This window comes from Salvelinus namaycush, chromosome 1, assembly GCF_016432855.1.
Source record: "Salvelinus namaycush isolate Seneca chromosome 1, SaNama_1.0, whole genome shotgun sequence".
Classification (NCBI taxonomy): domain Eukaryota; kingdom Metazoa; phylum Chordata; class Actinopteri; order Salmoniformes; family Salmonidae; genus Salvelinus; species Salvelinus namaycush.
In genome coordinates, this window is record NC_052307.1 from 34,627,634 (window position 1) to 34,644,385 (window position 16,752).

Here is a 16,752-nt window from a genome sequence, read left to right on the forward strand (position 1 = left end):
TTTTGAGGGGACAGCAAATGTACACTGTTATACAAGCTGTACACTCACTACTTTACATTGTAGCAAAGTGTCATTTCTTCAGTGTTGTCACATGAAAAGATATACTCAAATATTTACAAAAATGTGAGGGGTGTACTCACTTTTGTGATATACTGTACATGGACGGAACCCACACACCAACACAAATGTACACTCACACAGAAACACGTTCACGGCCACACACACAAAAACACACATGCACACGGTCCCCGTTGGCAGATATTGTGAGAGCGTGTTCAGCGGTGCTTGACTCTACTCTCCCCTCCCTACTCAGGCAGGTTGTTGTAGAAGCTGGAGGTCTCCGAAACGGTCTTGGAGATGCTGCGGGACGAAGAGCCATTGGAAGTCAGGTCCAGAGAGGAGCGCCTGGGTGCCGCCGCACACAACCCCACGCCCCCTCCGCCAACCACCCGCGCCCCGGCCTCACACCCGGCCCCAGATAGGGCCCCGAACCTGGGAGGCTCCAAGTCGTCGACCACGTGCGGCACGGCGGACACAGCTGTCTCCATGCGACTGGTCTTATACATGCTGGTCTGGGTCTGTAGGTAACGTGTGGACTTGAGCTCCAGACCCTCGTAAGAGCCAGCGGGAACACAGGGACAGCATCGGAATGCCTGCTTGAAGCCAGCTCGGAACCTAGGGAAGGACAGAGAGACAGAGAGCACAGGACAGACACAGACAGATAAACGAGAGACCAGGAGGACAGATTTTTTTTAAAGGGGAATGTGAAAAAGCTGAGGATATAGAGTAAGAAGAAGAGGAAAGAGTTTGATGGAAAATGAGTGGAGGCAGATGTGGAGAGGAGAGGGGTGCTGCAGAATGTTTCATGACTTAGACCCTGGCAGTTCTCTAGCAGTGTAACTAACTCTCACATTTTCGTTTTGTACTTTAATGACACTCAGCCATAACCTAGTGTGAAATAGGCATCTTTCAGAGACACCAGACAGCCGGCAGGTGGTTGTTAGGAAAAACAATGGGAGGTTGGTTCATCATATAATTTACCACCACAGTGAATTAACCATATTTACAATAGCAAACATGGAAGATACAGGTTTCAAAATTGCCCTTTGAATGAAGTATGCTACAGTACTGTAAATTACAGCACATTACACTGTTTTCACATTCAGCAATACACTTGCACTACCCATTAAAATTGACTGAACATCACATTCCATAATTCAAATCAAACTTTATTTGTCACATGCGCCGAATACAACAAGTGTAGACCTTACTGTGAAATGCTTACTTACAAGCCCTTAACCAACAGTGCAGTTCAAGAAGAGTTAAGAAAATATTTACCAAATGAAATAAAGTAAAAATAATAAAAAGTAACACAATGAAATAACAATAACGAGGCTATATACAGGGGGTACCGGTACCAAGTAAGTGTGCGGGGGGTACAGGTTAGAGGTCATTTGTAATGTAGGTAGGGGTGAAGTGACTATGCATAGACAATAAACAGGGTGTAGCAGCAGTGTACAAAACAAATGGAGGGGGAGGGGGGTGTCAATTTAAATAGTCCAGTGGCCATTTGATTAACTGTTCAGCAATCTTATGGCTTGGGGGGTAGAAGCTGTTTTTAAGGAGCCTTTTGGTCCTAGACTTGGTGCTCCGGTACCGCTTGCCGTGCGGTAGCAGAGAAAACAGTCTATGACTTGGGTGATTGAAGTCTCTTACAATTTTATGGGCTTTCCTCTGACACCGCCTATTATATAGGTCCTGGATGGCTTGGCCCCAGTGATGTACTGGGCCGTACGCACTACCCTCTGTAGTGCCTCACGCTCAGATGCCGAGCAGTTGCCATACCAGGCGGTGATGCAACCGGTCAGGATGATCTCGATGGTGCAGCTGTAGAACTTTTTGATGATCTGGGGACACATGCCAAATCTTTTCAGTCTCCTGAGGGGGAAAAAGTTTTGTCGTGCCCTCTTCACGACTGTCTTGGTGTGTTTGGACCATGATAGTTTGTTGGTGCTGTGGACACCAGGGAACTTGAAACTCTCGAACCCGCTCCACTACAGCCCCGTCAATGTTAATGGGGGCCTGTTCGGCCCACATTTTTCTGTAGTCCACAATCAGCTCCTTTGTCTTGCTCACATTGAGGGAGAGGTTGTTGTCCGGGCACCACACTGCCAGGTCTCTGACATCCACCCTATAGGCTGTCTCATCGTTGTCAGTGATCAGGCCTACCACTGTTGTGTCGTCAGCAAACTTAATGATGGTGTTGGAGTCGTGTTTGGCTACGCAGTCGTGGGTGAAGAGAGAGTACAGGAGGGGACTAAGTACACACCTATGAGGGGCCCCAGTGTTGAGGATCAGCGTGGCAGATGTGTTGTTGCCTACCCTTACCACCTGGGGGTGGCCCGTCAGGAAGTCCAGGATCCAGTTGCAGAGGGAGGTGTTTAGACCCATGGTCCTTAGCTTAGTGATGAGCTTTGAGGGCACTATGGTGTTTAATGCTGAGCTGTAGTCAATGAACAGCATTCTCACATAGGTGTTCCTTTTGTCCAGGTGGGAAAGGGCAGTGTGGAATGCGATTGAGATTGCGTCATCTGTGGATCTGTTGGGGGTGGAATGCGAATTGGAGTGGGTCTAGGGTATCCGGGAGGATGCTGTTGATGTGAGCCATGACCAGCCTTTCAAAGCACTTCATGGCTGCCGACGTGAGTGCTACGGGCGGTAATCATTTAGGCAGGTTACCTTTGCTTCCTTGGGCACAGGGACTATGGTGGTCTGCTTGAAACATGTAGGTATTACAGACTCAATCAGGGAGAGGTTGAAAATGTCAGTTGGTCCACGCATGCTTTGAGTACACATCCTGGTAATCCATCTGGCCCCGTGGCTTTGTGAATGTTGACCTGTTTAAAGGTCTTGCACACATCGGCTACTGAGAGCGTTATCACATAGTCATCCAGAACAGCTGGTGCTCTCGTGCATGCTTCAGTGTTACTTGCCTCGAAGCGAGCATTAAAGGCATTTAGCTCGTCTGGTAGGCTCGCGTCACTGGGCAGCTCACGTCTGGGTTTCCCTTTGTAGTCCGTAATAGTTTTCAAGCCCTGCCACATCCGACGAGCGTCAGAGCCGTTGTAGCAGGATTCAATCTCATGTGTGATCAAATCTGTGATCATTGAAGACATCTTTCACAATGTAATCAAATGAAAGACACGAAAGAAACAATGTTTAGATGGCACTAGTTTGCATCAAGCCTGTCTTGAGCATTTGGCCATAGGTTCTCATCGAAATTGCAGTAAATATCTTCATTGTTCATGCACTTAGGGAAAAACCTTTTGGCATGGCGAATCCAAACCTGACATAGGTCTGGATAGAAATCATTGTATGCCTCAGCGAATACTACATTAAAGTCTGCAAAAACACTACAGTGAATACTATAGTATTCCTACCACAGTACACACTATATTATTTTTTCATGTGGGCTTGTCAACATCAGGTAAAATAAAAAATCATAATAGTCATCATCATAGTATTACATTCAAGCATATCATACTTTTATGTTTCAACTTTACAGACGTACATTTTCATGATCTAGCTCTCAAAATCTGCAGTAGACAAACCAGTTTACATCTATAGGTTTACCAAATGTTTAAGTGATCATCAGTCAAATTAAGTAATAGTAAAATGTTTTCAAAATAGAAGAGAATCATATCAAAAGTAATGTGAGCATTGCATTGTGAAAGGCAATTACTTTATATGAAAATGTATTGCAATGTGAAACATGTATTTCTAGATGAAAAACTGATTAAGTTTGGTGAAAAAATGACTATGATTTTGTGTTTAGAGTTTTGAAACAACTGCCTTTTTGATGATCTGTTTTGAGTTTTGTACCACACAATTGTGAAAATTGCACCAAAGCGATAAAAAAACTGTAACAAGTCATATTAGAGCAAGTAGTTGTTGTTCATGCAGGAATTCATTTTTTTTTCTAATTTTGCCTTCACCACATAAGTAAAGGTTATGAATAATATGTGCTGAATGTTCCTCAACATATAAATAATGCAATTAATAAATAATCTACCTAATAAAAAACAGGTAAGAGAATTTTAAACCATTTTGATTTACCCATTGTGTGTGTGCGTGCCTATGTGCCTGTGTGTGTGCCATTTGCACGCACCTGTGTGTGTTCCTCTGTAGTGTACCTACCTGTCGTTGAGACAGCAGTAGATGATCGGGTTGTACATGGTGGAGCTCATGGCCAGCCACATGACAGCCAGGTAGACTTGTTGGATGTAGAGTGTCTCAAACAGGAGGGGGAAGAACAGATGGAGCAGGAAGTACACGTGGTAGGGCAGCCAGCAGATAGCAAATGTACACACCACCACGATCATCATCTTCACCACCTATCACAGACAGAGATACAGATCAACCACAGGATTGGGGTTCATTCAAATTCTAATGACAGAGATCCTATTAAATTAGTTCTGTAATTCTGAGTTCGATTCAGTCATTTCAGGAGGCATTTCAATGACATACATGGCATTGTTGAATCAAAATGTAATTTTATATTGTGGGGTCAAGACAACAGGAAATAAAGGGTATGTGTGAGAGAAATAAGAACGTTCTCCCTGGCTGGACCTGGAGGTGATGAAGCCAAGCTGTTCAAGTTCTTCTCCCAAATTACACCATGTTCCCTATAATGTGCACTGACTTTGACAAGGGCTCATACGATTGTGCTTTTTTTTAAACATTGGGCAAACTATCAGAATTGGAATGCCTCTGTAAATGCAGCCATAGAGGGATACAGTTAGCCCCATAAACTCCACATACCCTTACTGATAATTCACTTGGGTCATGTTGATGTACAGTAGCTAGTAGAGCATGTACACCATAGGTTACCATGGTGTAAACCCATGCATACTTACTGTACTCAATTCTGACATCGTCTAATCTTTCCCAGAGCCCCACAGTAAATATTTACCCTACAATACCCCTGATGTGTTACGACCCTGCCTCACACAGGAAGCGGCGCAGGTCCTAATCCAGGCACTTGTCATCTCCCGTCTGGATTACTGCAACTCGCTGTTGGCTGGGCTCCCTGCCTGTGCCATTAAACCCCTACAACTCATCCAGAACGCCGCAGCCCGTCTGGTGTTCAACCTTCCCAAGTTCTCTCACGTCACCCCGCTCCTCCGCTCTCTCCACTGGCTTCCAGTTGAAGCTCGCATCCGCTACAAGACCATGGTGCTTGCCTACGGAGCTGTGAGGGGAACGGCACCTCCGTACCTTCAGGCTCTGATCAGGCCCTACACCCAAACAAGGGCACTGCGTTCATCCACCTCTGGCCTGCTCGCCTCCCTACCTCTGAGGAAGTACAGTTCCCGCTCAGCCCAGTCAAAACTGTTCGCTGCTCTGGCACCCCAATGGTGGAACAAACTCCCTCACGACGCCAGGTCAGCGGAGTCAATCACCACCTTCCGGAGACACCTGAAACCCCACCTCTTTAAGGAATACCTAGGATAGGATAAAGTAATCCTTCTAACCCCCCCCCCCCCCCCCCCCTTAAAAGATTTAGATGCACTATTGTAAAGTGGCTGTTCCACTGGATATCACAAGGTGAATGCACCAATTTGTAAGTCGCTCTGGATAAGAGCGTCTGCTAAATGACTTAAATGTAAATGTAAATGTGTTAGTGTACAGATATATGATCTTAATTTGAGCCCGTTTGCTACAGCAGGAAAATATTTCTGCACCAACAGGAAATGTGAATTATTATGTGTATTATAATTAATGGACATTAAAAAAAAGAAACTGTACCTTACATCCATGATATAATACTATGGTCAACGCTATTTCTTTAAACCTAGTGTTAGTGTATGGTACCTTGTGTTTGGCTGTGAGCTGGGCTGGTGTAACCCAGGGTTACTGTGCTGTACCTTTAATTATAGTGCGCTGTACCTTTAATTATAGTGCGCTGTACCTTTTATTACAGTGCGCTGTACCTTTTATTAGAGTGCGCTGTACCTTTTATTAGAGTGCGCTGTACCTTTTATTATAGTATGCTGTACATTTTATTATAGTGTGCTGTAGCTTTTATTATAGTGTGCTGTAGCTTTTATTATAGTGCGCTGTACCTTTTATTATAGTGCGCTGTACCTTTTATTATAGTGCGCTGTACCTTTTATTACAGTGCGCTGTACCTTTTATTACAGTGCGCTGTACCTTTTATTACAGTGCGCTGTACCTTTAATTACAGTGCGCTGTACCTTTAATTACAGTGCGCTGTACCTTTTATTATAGTGCGCTGTACCTTTAATTATAGTGCGCTGTACCTTTAATTATAGTGCGCTGTACCTTTTATTACAGTGCGCTGTACCTTTAATTATAGTGCGCTGTACCTTTAATTATAGTGCGCTGTACCTTTAATTATAGTGCGCTGTACCTTTAATTATAGTGCGCTGTACCTTTAATTATAGTGCGCTGTACCTTTTATTACAGTGCGCTGTACCTTTTATTACAGTGCGCTGTACCTTTAATTACAGTGCGCTGTACCTTTAATTATAGTGCGCTGTACCTTTAATTATAGTGCGCTGTACCTTTAATTATAGTGCGCTGTACCTTTAATTATAGTGCGCTGTACCTTTAATTATAGTGCGCTGTACCTTTAATTATAGTGCGCTGTACCTTTAATTATAGTGCGCTGTACCTTTTATTACAGTGCGCTGTACCTTTAATTATAGTGCGCTGTACCTTTAATTATAGTGCGCTGTACCTTTAATTATAGTGCGCTGTACCTTTAATTATAGTGCGCTGTACCTTTAATTATAGTGCGCTGTACCTTTAATTATAGTGCGCTGTACCTTTAATTATAGTGCGCTGTACCTTTAATTATAGTGCGCTGTACCTTTAATTATAGTGCGCTGTACCTTTAATTATAGTGCGCTGTACCTTAAATTATAGTGTGCTGTACCTTTTATTATAGTGCGCTGTACCTTTTATTACAGTGCGCTGTACCTTTTATTATAGTGCGCTGTACCTTTTATTACAGTGTGCTGTACCTTTTATTACAGTGTGCTGTACCTTTTATTACAGTGTGCTGTACCTTTTATTACAGTGTGCTGTACCTTGCGTTTGGCAGTGAGCTGCTCCTTGTAGCGGTCAGAGGAGTCTCCAGGTATGTTACTGGCCCAGAGAGTGAGGCCCACCACCAGATAGGCACAGCCCATCACCAGTAGAGGCAGGAAGTAGATCAGCACTGTCACGCACATGTAGTACCTACAGGACACGACAGGGAGGGGAAGACAAGATCAGCATACAGCACCGCTACATTGTACCTACAGGAAAGGGGAAGAAGATCGGCACAGTCACACACACATACAGGTAACTGCCAAAATAATGGAAACACTTTAGTAAATGAAAAATAGAAAATATATTGAAAGCAGGTGCTTCCACACAGGTGTGGTTCCTGAGTTAATTCAGCAATTTGATGATTTGATGAGCATGATAGCGTAGTAAACCATATTTCATGGCGTCTCAGTCACCAGAAATCAACCCAATTAACACTTCTGGGAGATTCTGGAGGGGTGCCTGACACCGCGTTTTACACCACTATCAACAAAACACTAAATTATAGAATTTATCATGGAAGAATCCCTCCAATAGAGTTTCCCAAACGTGGTGCATGTTCTTGTTTTGGCCCTAGCACTACACAGCTGATTCAAATAATCAACTAATCATCACTTTTTGATTATTTCAATCAGATGTGTAGTGCTAGGGTGAAAACCAAAACGTGCACCCCTTGGGGTCCCCAGTACCGAGTTTGGGATACACTGATTTATGCCAAGGTGCATTGAAGCTGTTCTGGGTCATGATGGCCCAATGCCATATAAATGTTGATGTTTCCTTTATTTTGGAAAATACTTGTAATCAACAGGGAGCTGGAAGAAAAGCGGAGACAGGGAGGACATCAGTGAAAGATGACATAGTGTAACGATAGTCATTTTCTTCCTCCTCCTCGGACGAGGAGAGGCGCGAAGGATCGGACCAATACGCAGAGTGGTTAGTTTCCATAGTGATTTAATATATAACAAAACAATATGCGATACAAAATAACAAAAATAACTACCGTGATAGTCCCGTGTGGCGAAACACTGACACAAGAACAAACACCCACAAAACACACGTGAAACCCCGGCTGCCTAAGTATGATTCTCAATCAGGGACAACGATTGACAGCTGCCTCTGATTGAGAATCATACCAGGCCGAACACACAAAATCCCAACATAAAATCACACATCGACAACCCACCCAACTCACGCCCTGACCATACTAAATAAATACAAAAACAAGGGAAAACAGGTCAGGAACGTGACAGAACCCCCCCCCCCTTAAGGTGCGAACTCCGGGCGCACCTCCTAAACTCTAGGGGAGGGTCTGGGTGGGCGTCTGTCCGCGGTGGCGGCTCTGGCGCGGGACGTGGACCCCACTTAAACAATGTTTTTTCCCGCCTCCTTAATCGCCCCCGTGGCCTCCTAACCACAACCACCCTCCATATCAACCCCACTGAACCAAGGGGTAGCACCGGACTGAGGGGCAGATCCTGGCTGGCGGGCGGTTCTGGCAGATCCTGGCTGGCGGGCGGCTCTGGCAGATCCTGGCGGCTCTGGCAGCTCCTGGCTGGCTGGCGGCTCTGGCAGATCCTGGCTGGCGGGCGGCTCTGGCAGCTCCTGGCTGGCGGGCGGCTCTGGCAGCTCCTGGCTGGCTGGCGGCTCTGGCAGCTCCTGGCTGGCTGACGGCTCTGGCAGCTCCTGGCTGGCTGACGGCTCTGGCAGCTCCTGGCTGGCTGACGGCTCTGGCAGCTCCTGGCTGGCTGACGGCTCTGGCTGGTCATGGCTGGCTGACGGCTCTGGCTGGTCATGGCTGGCTGACGGCTCTGGCTGCTCCTGTCTGGCGGACGGCTCTGGCTGCTCCTGTCTGGCGGACGGCTCTGACTTGCCCTGTCTGGCGGGCGGCTCTAGCGGCTCGGGACAGACGGGCAGCTCTGACGGCTCGGGACAGACGGGCAGCTCTGACGGCTCGGGACAGACGGGCAGCTCTGACGGCTCGGGACAGACGGGCAGCTCTGACGGCTCGGGACAGACGGGCAGCTCTGACGGCTCGGGACAGACGGGCAGCTCTGGCGGCTCGGGACAGACGGGCAGCTCTGACGGCGCTGGGCAGGCGGGCAGCTCTGACAGCGCTGGACAGGCGGGCAGCTCAGACAGCGCTGGACAGGCAGGCAGCTCAGACAGCGCTGGACAGGCAGGCAGCTCAGACAACGCTGGACAGGCAGGCAGCTCAGACAACGCTGGACAGGCAGGCAGCTCAGACAGCGCTGGACAGGCAGGCAGCTCAGACAGCGCTGGACAGGCAGGCAGCTCAGACAGCGCTGGACAGGCAGGCAGCTCAGACAGCGCTGGGCAGGCAGGCAGCTCAGACAGCGCTGGGCAGGCAGGCAGTTCAGACAGCGCTGGGCAGGCAGGCAGTTCAGACAGCGCTGGGCAGGCAGGCAGTTCAGACAGCGCTGGGCAGGCAGGCAGCGCTGGGCAGGCAGGCAGCTCAGACTCTGGCTGCGCTGGAGAGGAGGAAGGCTCTGACAGCGCTGGACAGGTGGGAGCAACTGGAGAGAGAAGACGGAGAGACAGCCTGGTGCGGGGGCTGCCACCGGAGGACTGGTACGTAGAGGTGGCACCGGATATACCGGACCGTGAAGGAGTACACGCGCTCTTGAGCACCGAGCCTGCCCAACCTTACCAGGTTGAATGGTCCCCGTAGCCCTGCCAGTGCGGCGAGGTGGAATAGCCCGCACTGGGCTATGCTGGCGAACCGGGGACACCATTTGTAAGGCTGGTGCCATGTACGCCTTCATGGCACCCGGCTCGATGCCCAACCTAGCCCGACCAGTGCGGCGAGGTGGAATAGCCCGCACTGGACTAAGCACGCGTACTGGGGACACCCTGCGCTCCACCGCATAACACGGTGTCTGACCAGTACGACGCCCTCTCATTCCACGGTAAGCACGGGGAGTTGGCTCAGGTCTCCTACCCGGCTTTGCCACACTCCGCGTGTGCCCCCCCGCCAAGAAATTTTTGGGTCTGAATCTCGGGCTTCCAACCGCGTCGCCGCGCTGCCTCCTCATACCATGGCCTCTCTGCCTTCGCTGCCTCCAACTCCGCCTTGGGACGGCGATATTCCCCTGCCGTCCAGGATCTCCTCCCAAGTCCAGGAGTCCTGTGTCTGTTTCTGCTGCTGCTGTCGCTGCCCTTTTCCACTCCGCTTGGTCCTTTGTTGGTGGGTGTTTCTGTAACGATAGTCATTTTCTTCCTCCTCCTCGGACGAGGAGAGGCGAGAAGGATCGGACCAATACGCAGAGTGGTTAGTTTCCATAGTGATTTAATATATAACAAAACAATATGCGATACAAAATAACAAAAATAACTACCGTGACAGTCCCGTGTGGCGAAACACTGACACAAGAACAAACACCCACAAAACACACGTGAAACCCCGGCTGCCTAAGTATGATTCTCAATCAGGGACAACGATTGACAGCTGCCTCTGATTGAGAATCATACCAGGCCGAACACACAAAATCCCAACATAAAATCACACAGACAACCCACCCAACTCACGCCCTGACCATACTAAATAAATACAAAAACAAGGGAAAACAGGTCAGGAACGTGACACATAGAGTCAAAAAAAGGGATCAGATAGGTGTGTGGGTTCGGATGGGATTCTTATCAGGTAACTGTATCTTTAGGTCAGGTGCAACAGTAATAGGGTATGAATAAGGGCCTCCTTATCGAGCAAACATATCTAATACAACTATTCTGAGAACATTTTTCTATATTTACATGGCAAAGGAACTAACTCCCCCCATAATTAACTTTCCAATAATAAATAACAAATTAAGACAGCTCAGATTCAGTTAATACGAGTTAATGGCTTGGTTATCAGACACAGTAGCCGGTCTCTCCTCCCCAGAGACTTCCATGGAAGTCTGTGTTTTTTGTTTTTTTTAAACAAGGAAAATTCTGACAATTATTATAATCAGATAGAACGCCCAGGAGGACAGAGACATAACATCAGCCTTCAGGCCCTCATACCGGCCTACTGAGCAAAATGCAGGTGCACCAGAGGATCAAACCTGGCACACACAGTACACAAGGCATAATAAATGAGCCCAAAGAGAGAGAAGCTGCAATTCAGCCAATTGACTTGAAGGCTTATCTTTTTTTTGCATCAATGGTTTTCCTCCCCAAAAGCTCTGTTGTACCTTTTTGTTCTTTAGTGATGATGCATGCAGTGTTTTAGTTTTTTGGATATAAAAGGTAAGACGACTGTGGAAAGCATCTGTTTGTGTTTGCCGAGGAATCCAATATTCAAGGTATACCTCCGAATTGTTTCAGTGAAGCCGTTTATCTACTTCCCTAGAGTCTGATAAACTCGTGGACACCATTTTGTTTTGTCTCTGTGTCCAGTATGAAGGAAGTTATAGGTAGTTTCGCGAATCAATGCTAACTAGCATTACCTCAATGACTGGAAGTCTATGGGAACAGCTGGAAGTCTATAGGAACAGCTAGCATGCTAGCTGTTCCAGTCAACAATAGTTAGCAATTGCGCTAACGCAACATAGCAACTTCCTCAGAGAGATATAAAAATGGTATCCACGAATTCATCTGACTCTGGGGAAGTAGATAAAGGGCATTGCCAACATCCTGAAATATCCCTTTAATGGCATTCACAGTCTGTTACCAGTGATTATTACAGTGAAATGTTTGGGAACTGCATGAGGGAGTACAGGCAGCAAATTGGTAATGGGTGGGCTCCTGTACAGACTTCCACTGACTTTTTTGACTGAGATCTGTGAAATTAACTGTCACAGCTCCCTAACACTTGCTTTTTGTAAATAATATGAATTAAATTCAAAGGAGAACACACCAAGTTTCTAAACCCAGAGGAGCAACATCGCGAGACTGCCGGTAACACTTGTGAAACAGACCAAGCAGACCAGGCCAGGGTTTGGGGTTTGAGAAGTAAATGATAGAAGTTAAACATGCCTCCTTACTTGTTCATTTTCTTGGTTCGAGCCAATGTCTTATAAAACAACCTTGTTAAAGAGATAAACTGATGTTATTTTAGTCAAAACAACTTTGTATCGAAGAAGTGCCTTTGATTTGATGGCCTGACCACACGCAGTTCGGCGCGAGACGACCGTTAGACCCGATGATGTGTTTCTGCACATGAGCTCAGCTAGCCAATGACGCCGTGACATCGCCTACAAGTGTGATTGGGGATTTCTATTGGAGAAGCCATTTTCTGCCTATCTTCATACTGTACTGTCTTTGGAGAACCGGTAGGCAGTACTTCCTCAGATAAAGTCTTGTTTTATAGTGAACAAAAATATAAAAGCAACATGTAAATTGTTGGTCCCATGTTTTCATGAGCTGAAATAAAAGATCCCTGAAATTGTCCATATGCACAAAAAGCTTATTTTAGCTCAAATTTTGTGAACACATTTGTTTGCTTCTCTGTTAGTGAGTATTTCTGCTTTGTCAAGATAATGCATCTACCTGACAGGTGTGATATATCAAGAAGCTGATTAAACAGCATGATCCTTCCACAAGTTCCCCGTGTGCTAAGGACAATTAAAAGCCACTCCAAAAGGTGCAGTCTTGTCACACAACACTATGCCACATATTCCTCAGGTTTTGAGGGAGAGTGCAATTGGCATGCTGACTGCAGGAATGTCCTCCAGAGTAGTTGCCAGATAATTGAATGTTGATTTGTCTACGATAAGCCGCCTCCAATGTCGCTTTGAGAATTTGGCAGCACGTCCAACCGGCCTCACAACCGCAGACCATGTGTAACCACGCCAGCCCAGGACCTCCACATCCGTGTTCTTCACTGGCGTGACAGTCTGAGACGAGCCACCCGGACAGCTGATGAAACTGTGGGTTTGCACAACCAAATCATTTTTGCAGAAACCGTCTCAGGGAAGCTCAACTACGTGCTTGTCGTCCTCACCAGGGTCTTCACCTGACTGCAGTTCGGCGTTGTAAACATCATCGATTTCCACTGTACAGAGCAGATGGCGTGTATGGCGTTGTGTGGGTGAGCAGTTTGCTGATGTCAACGTTGTGAACAAAGTGCCCCATGGTGGCGGTGGGGTTATGGTATGGGCAGGCAAAAGCTACGGAGCGCGAACAAATTGCATTTTATCTTTGGCAAGCTGAGTGCACAGAGAGACCATGACGAAATCCTGAGGCCCGTTGTCGTGCCATTCATCCGCCACCATCACCTTATGTTTCAGCATGATAATGCACGGCCCCACGTCGCAAGGATCTGTACACAATTCCTGGAAGCTGAAAACGTCCTAGTTTTTCCATGGCCTGAATACTCACCAGACATGTCACCCATTTCCCACCAATATCCAGCAACTTCGCACAGCCATTAAAGAGGAGTGGAACAGCATTCCACAGGCCACAATCAAGAGCCTGATCCACTTTATGCGAAGGAGACTCTATGCATGTTGCTCTGATCCATAGATTAGGGCCTAATGAATTCATTTCAATTGACTGCTTTTATTATATGAACTGTAATTCAGTAAAATCTTTGGAATTATTGCATGTTGAGTTTATATTTTTGTTCAGTGTATTTGTTACAACAGAGAAACCAATAACAACGGTGCCATATTTTCATCCCTCTCTCTCTCTCAACATGAAAGAATTCTCAAATCGCACCCTATTCCCTATATGGTGCACTACATAGGGAATAGGGTGCCATTTGGGACGCACACTGAAGGACTTCCAAATACGGACACATAGAAAGAATGTGTATATCAGGCCAGCTTTTCCATACTTACCTCCCTATGACTCTGTCAGCAAAGCATGTGTTTAATTTCTCCGACAGTTTTCAGGGTTGTTGTTGTCACTAGGATAACTATTTTCTTCAGGGGAATATTTCAAAAGGTAGCAGGGCTTGTCAGTGTGTTTTGGTTTGGCAGGCTGAGGATCTGACTGTTTGCAGGTCCTTATCAGGATCACTTCACTTGGAGACTGTGAGTCAGACAGCATTTTAGAATTTTGCAACACCCATCACAAGCAGCTGAGGATATCACATGTCGTCGACGCATTCATGCAGACACACTCACCAGGCAGACCCATGCATTGACACACAGACATGCCATAGACATACACAGAGAAACACACACAAATGCATGCACACAAACTGTCAAACACGTACAGTTACACACATACACTATTAGAAAAAAAGGTGCTATTTACAACCTAAAAGGTTTCTTCAGCTGTACCAATTGGACAACACTTTGAAGAACCATTTTTGGTTCCAGGTAGAACCCTTTTTGGTTCAATGTAGAACACAGGAGGTTGGTGGCACCTTAATTGGGAAGGACGGACTCGTGGTAATGGTTGGAGCGAAATAAATGGAATGGTATCAAATACATTAAACACATGGTTTCCATGTGTTCGATGCCATTACATTTGCTCCGTTCCAGCCATTATTATGAGCCGTCCTCCCCTCAGCAGCCTCCACTGATGTAGAACCCTTTCGACATGGATCGCAAAAGGGTTCTACCTGAGTTCTACCTGGAAGTGTATAGATGTAAGATATTTTAGCCAGTTTGCTACAGCAGGAAAATAATCCTGCAGACACAGGAAATGTGAATTATTATGATGATTATAATTATTGGACATCTTTGTAGGGGTTGATACAAATTTCATAAGGGAACATTAAGTCTGAAATTTCAAAGTGGAAATTAGAAACTTCAGAAGTTCTCCTGCAACAAGGTGATCAAATTAAGATCCTACAAATGAAAATGCTTAAACACACACGCACACACACACACACACACACACACACACACAGAGACACACACACACACACACACAGTTTGGTGGGAGTTTGTAGAAAAATGTACATTTGGTTTTAAAAACTATTGTCCGTTTAATGAACTGTCAGTACTTCCAGTAGAGCCTGTTGTGGGTATAAGGCAATTTACAAAAATCAGTGCGGCCTTGAGCAAACTTCCCCGGAATACGTAATGAGCCCGGTGGCTGCCTGCATCCTGCCTCTCCTCTCCCATCTTCTCCTCTCCTCTCCTCCTCTCGTCTCCTCTCCTCTCTCTCCCCCATCCTCTCGTCTCCTCTCCCTCCAGCCTCCTGCCCCCTGCCTCCTGCTCGCTGGGCTAGCAGAAAAGAGAAGTGAGTGTCTGTCACCTAACTGTCACAGCACAGTTATCAATAAAAATCCTGCCAAATAAAGTCACAATGGGAGGAATGATACATCAACGTTACAGTTTACAGTTACACCCAGCACATCAAAGTCCAATAGCCCACCCAGTTAATATTCACCATGTACAGTACTTGCTGCTCATTAATTTTCTGTCTTCTCTTCCTGCCTGACTGTCCAGCCGAGCTCTAGACTGGATCTCAAAGATTGTCTGTGTTCTGTTGCGCCATGTGTGGGCCGCTGTTGCTGTTCTTTTGACTTTGCTGGGAGAAGAGAATGAAGCCTGGGCGTCTGCAGAGGGAGATGAATGTAGTGGCTGAGGTAACGTGACACCCTGCACAATGCTGCTGGCTTACTGGCATAGGTCAAAGACAAGCTCTTTAGGTACCCAATTTAGGGGACAGGGGGGGGACAGAGAGAACGGGGTGTGCTTGCGCAGGATGGTCTGTGTGTCACTTTGTGTGTGTCTTTTTCTCTTTCTCTATTACTCACCCTCTCTTCCTCTCTCTCAATGTGTGTGTGTGTGTGTGGGGGGGGGGGGGGTCACTGTGTGTCTAACTCTGTGTGTGTGTGTGTGTGTGTGGGGGGGGGTATAACTGTATGTCTATCGCTCTGAATCAAGTTGTGTATAGAAAAAGTCTGTGCACAGCTGTGTATGCGGCTGTGCTCAAACCCGCACACGGGCGTGTGTGAAGGTCTAGCGTACTTGTCTGAGTGTGTGATCATACTGTTGGAAACTGAATCTTCGGTACGTTTGTGACGTTGCTATTTATACCCTCCCCGTGGCCTTACTCCCTAATTCCTGCTCACTGAGAGGGGGCCATAGCGACGGTGGCAGAGGGGCAGCACACACACATACAACCACACACACACACACACACACACACCATCCCACACAATACTTGGACTGGAGGGTCAGCCATAATCAGATGTGTCAATTACAGCAGCGGACGGGCTGGCTGAATTACAACCACACCAAAGCTCCGCTCACTTAGCCCTGATGTGTCAGTGATTACAGTTTTATTTAAAAAGTAATAAGTGCCACAGCGATTCCTACATGAACATTGTAATTGCCATCGTGCTATTCATGACAAATGGTTACAATGTGGAAGGGTGGGAGCCTGGACAGCCAGACTGAATGACAATGGCATTTGGAGACAAAGAAAGCAACCCTAAAATGCTGTGGTGTTGATGGGCTGAGAGCAGAGGGGCTGCTGTGATCAGATCAGAGCTGGAGGCTGTGCGTTTATCAGCTCACTGGACAGCTCACTGCACACACACACACACACACACACACAGTGTAATACATTTTCACAGCAGTGGCGGTCGGTGACTGTCACGTCCTGACCATAGATAGTCCTTATTTTCTATGGTGGAGTAGGTAAGGGCGTGACTGGGGGTTAGTCTAGTTTATATTTTCTATGTGGGGTTCTAGTTTTGTTTTCTATGTTGGTGTTTGTTATGATTCC

The 16,752-nt window shown here is 46.6% G+C and overlaps 1 protein-coding gene across 1 annotated transcript in view; it reads right to left on the reverse strand.

Moving 5' to 3' along the window:
• Positions 1–305: 305 nt before the first annotated feature.
• Positions 306–16,752, reverse strand: part of LOC120055016 (substance-P receptor-like) — a 31,317-nt gene continuing 14,870 nt past the window's right edge. The window contains exons 3-5 of the mRNA XM_039002863.1: positions 7,116–7,266; positions 4,198–4,394; positions 306–675 (exon numbers count right to left, since the gene is read on the reverse strand). Of these exons, the coding sequence (XP_038858791.1) occupies positions 306–675; positions 4,198–4,394; positions 7,116–7,266 (718 nt within the window). The remainder of the gene's footprint in view (positions 676–4,197; positions 4,395–7,115; positions 7,267–16,752) is intronic.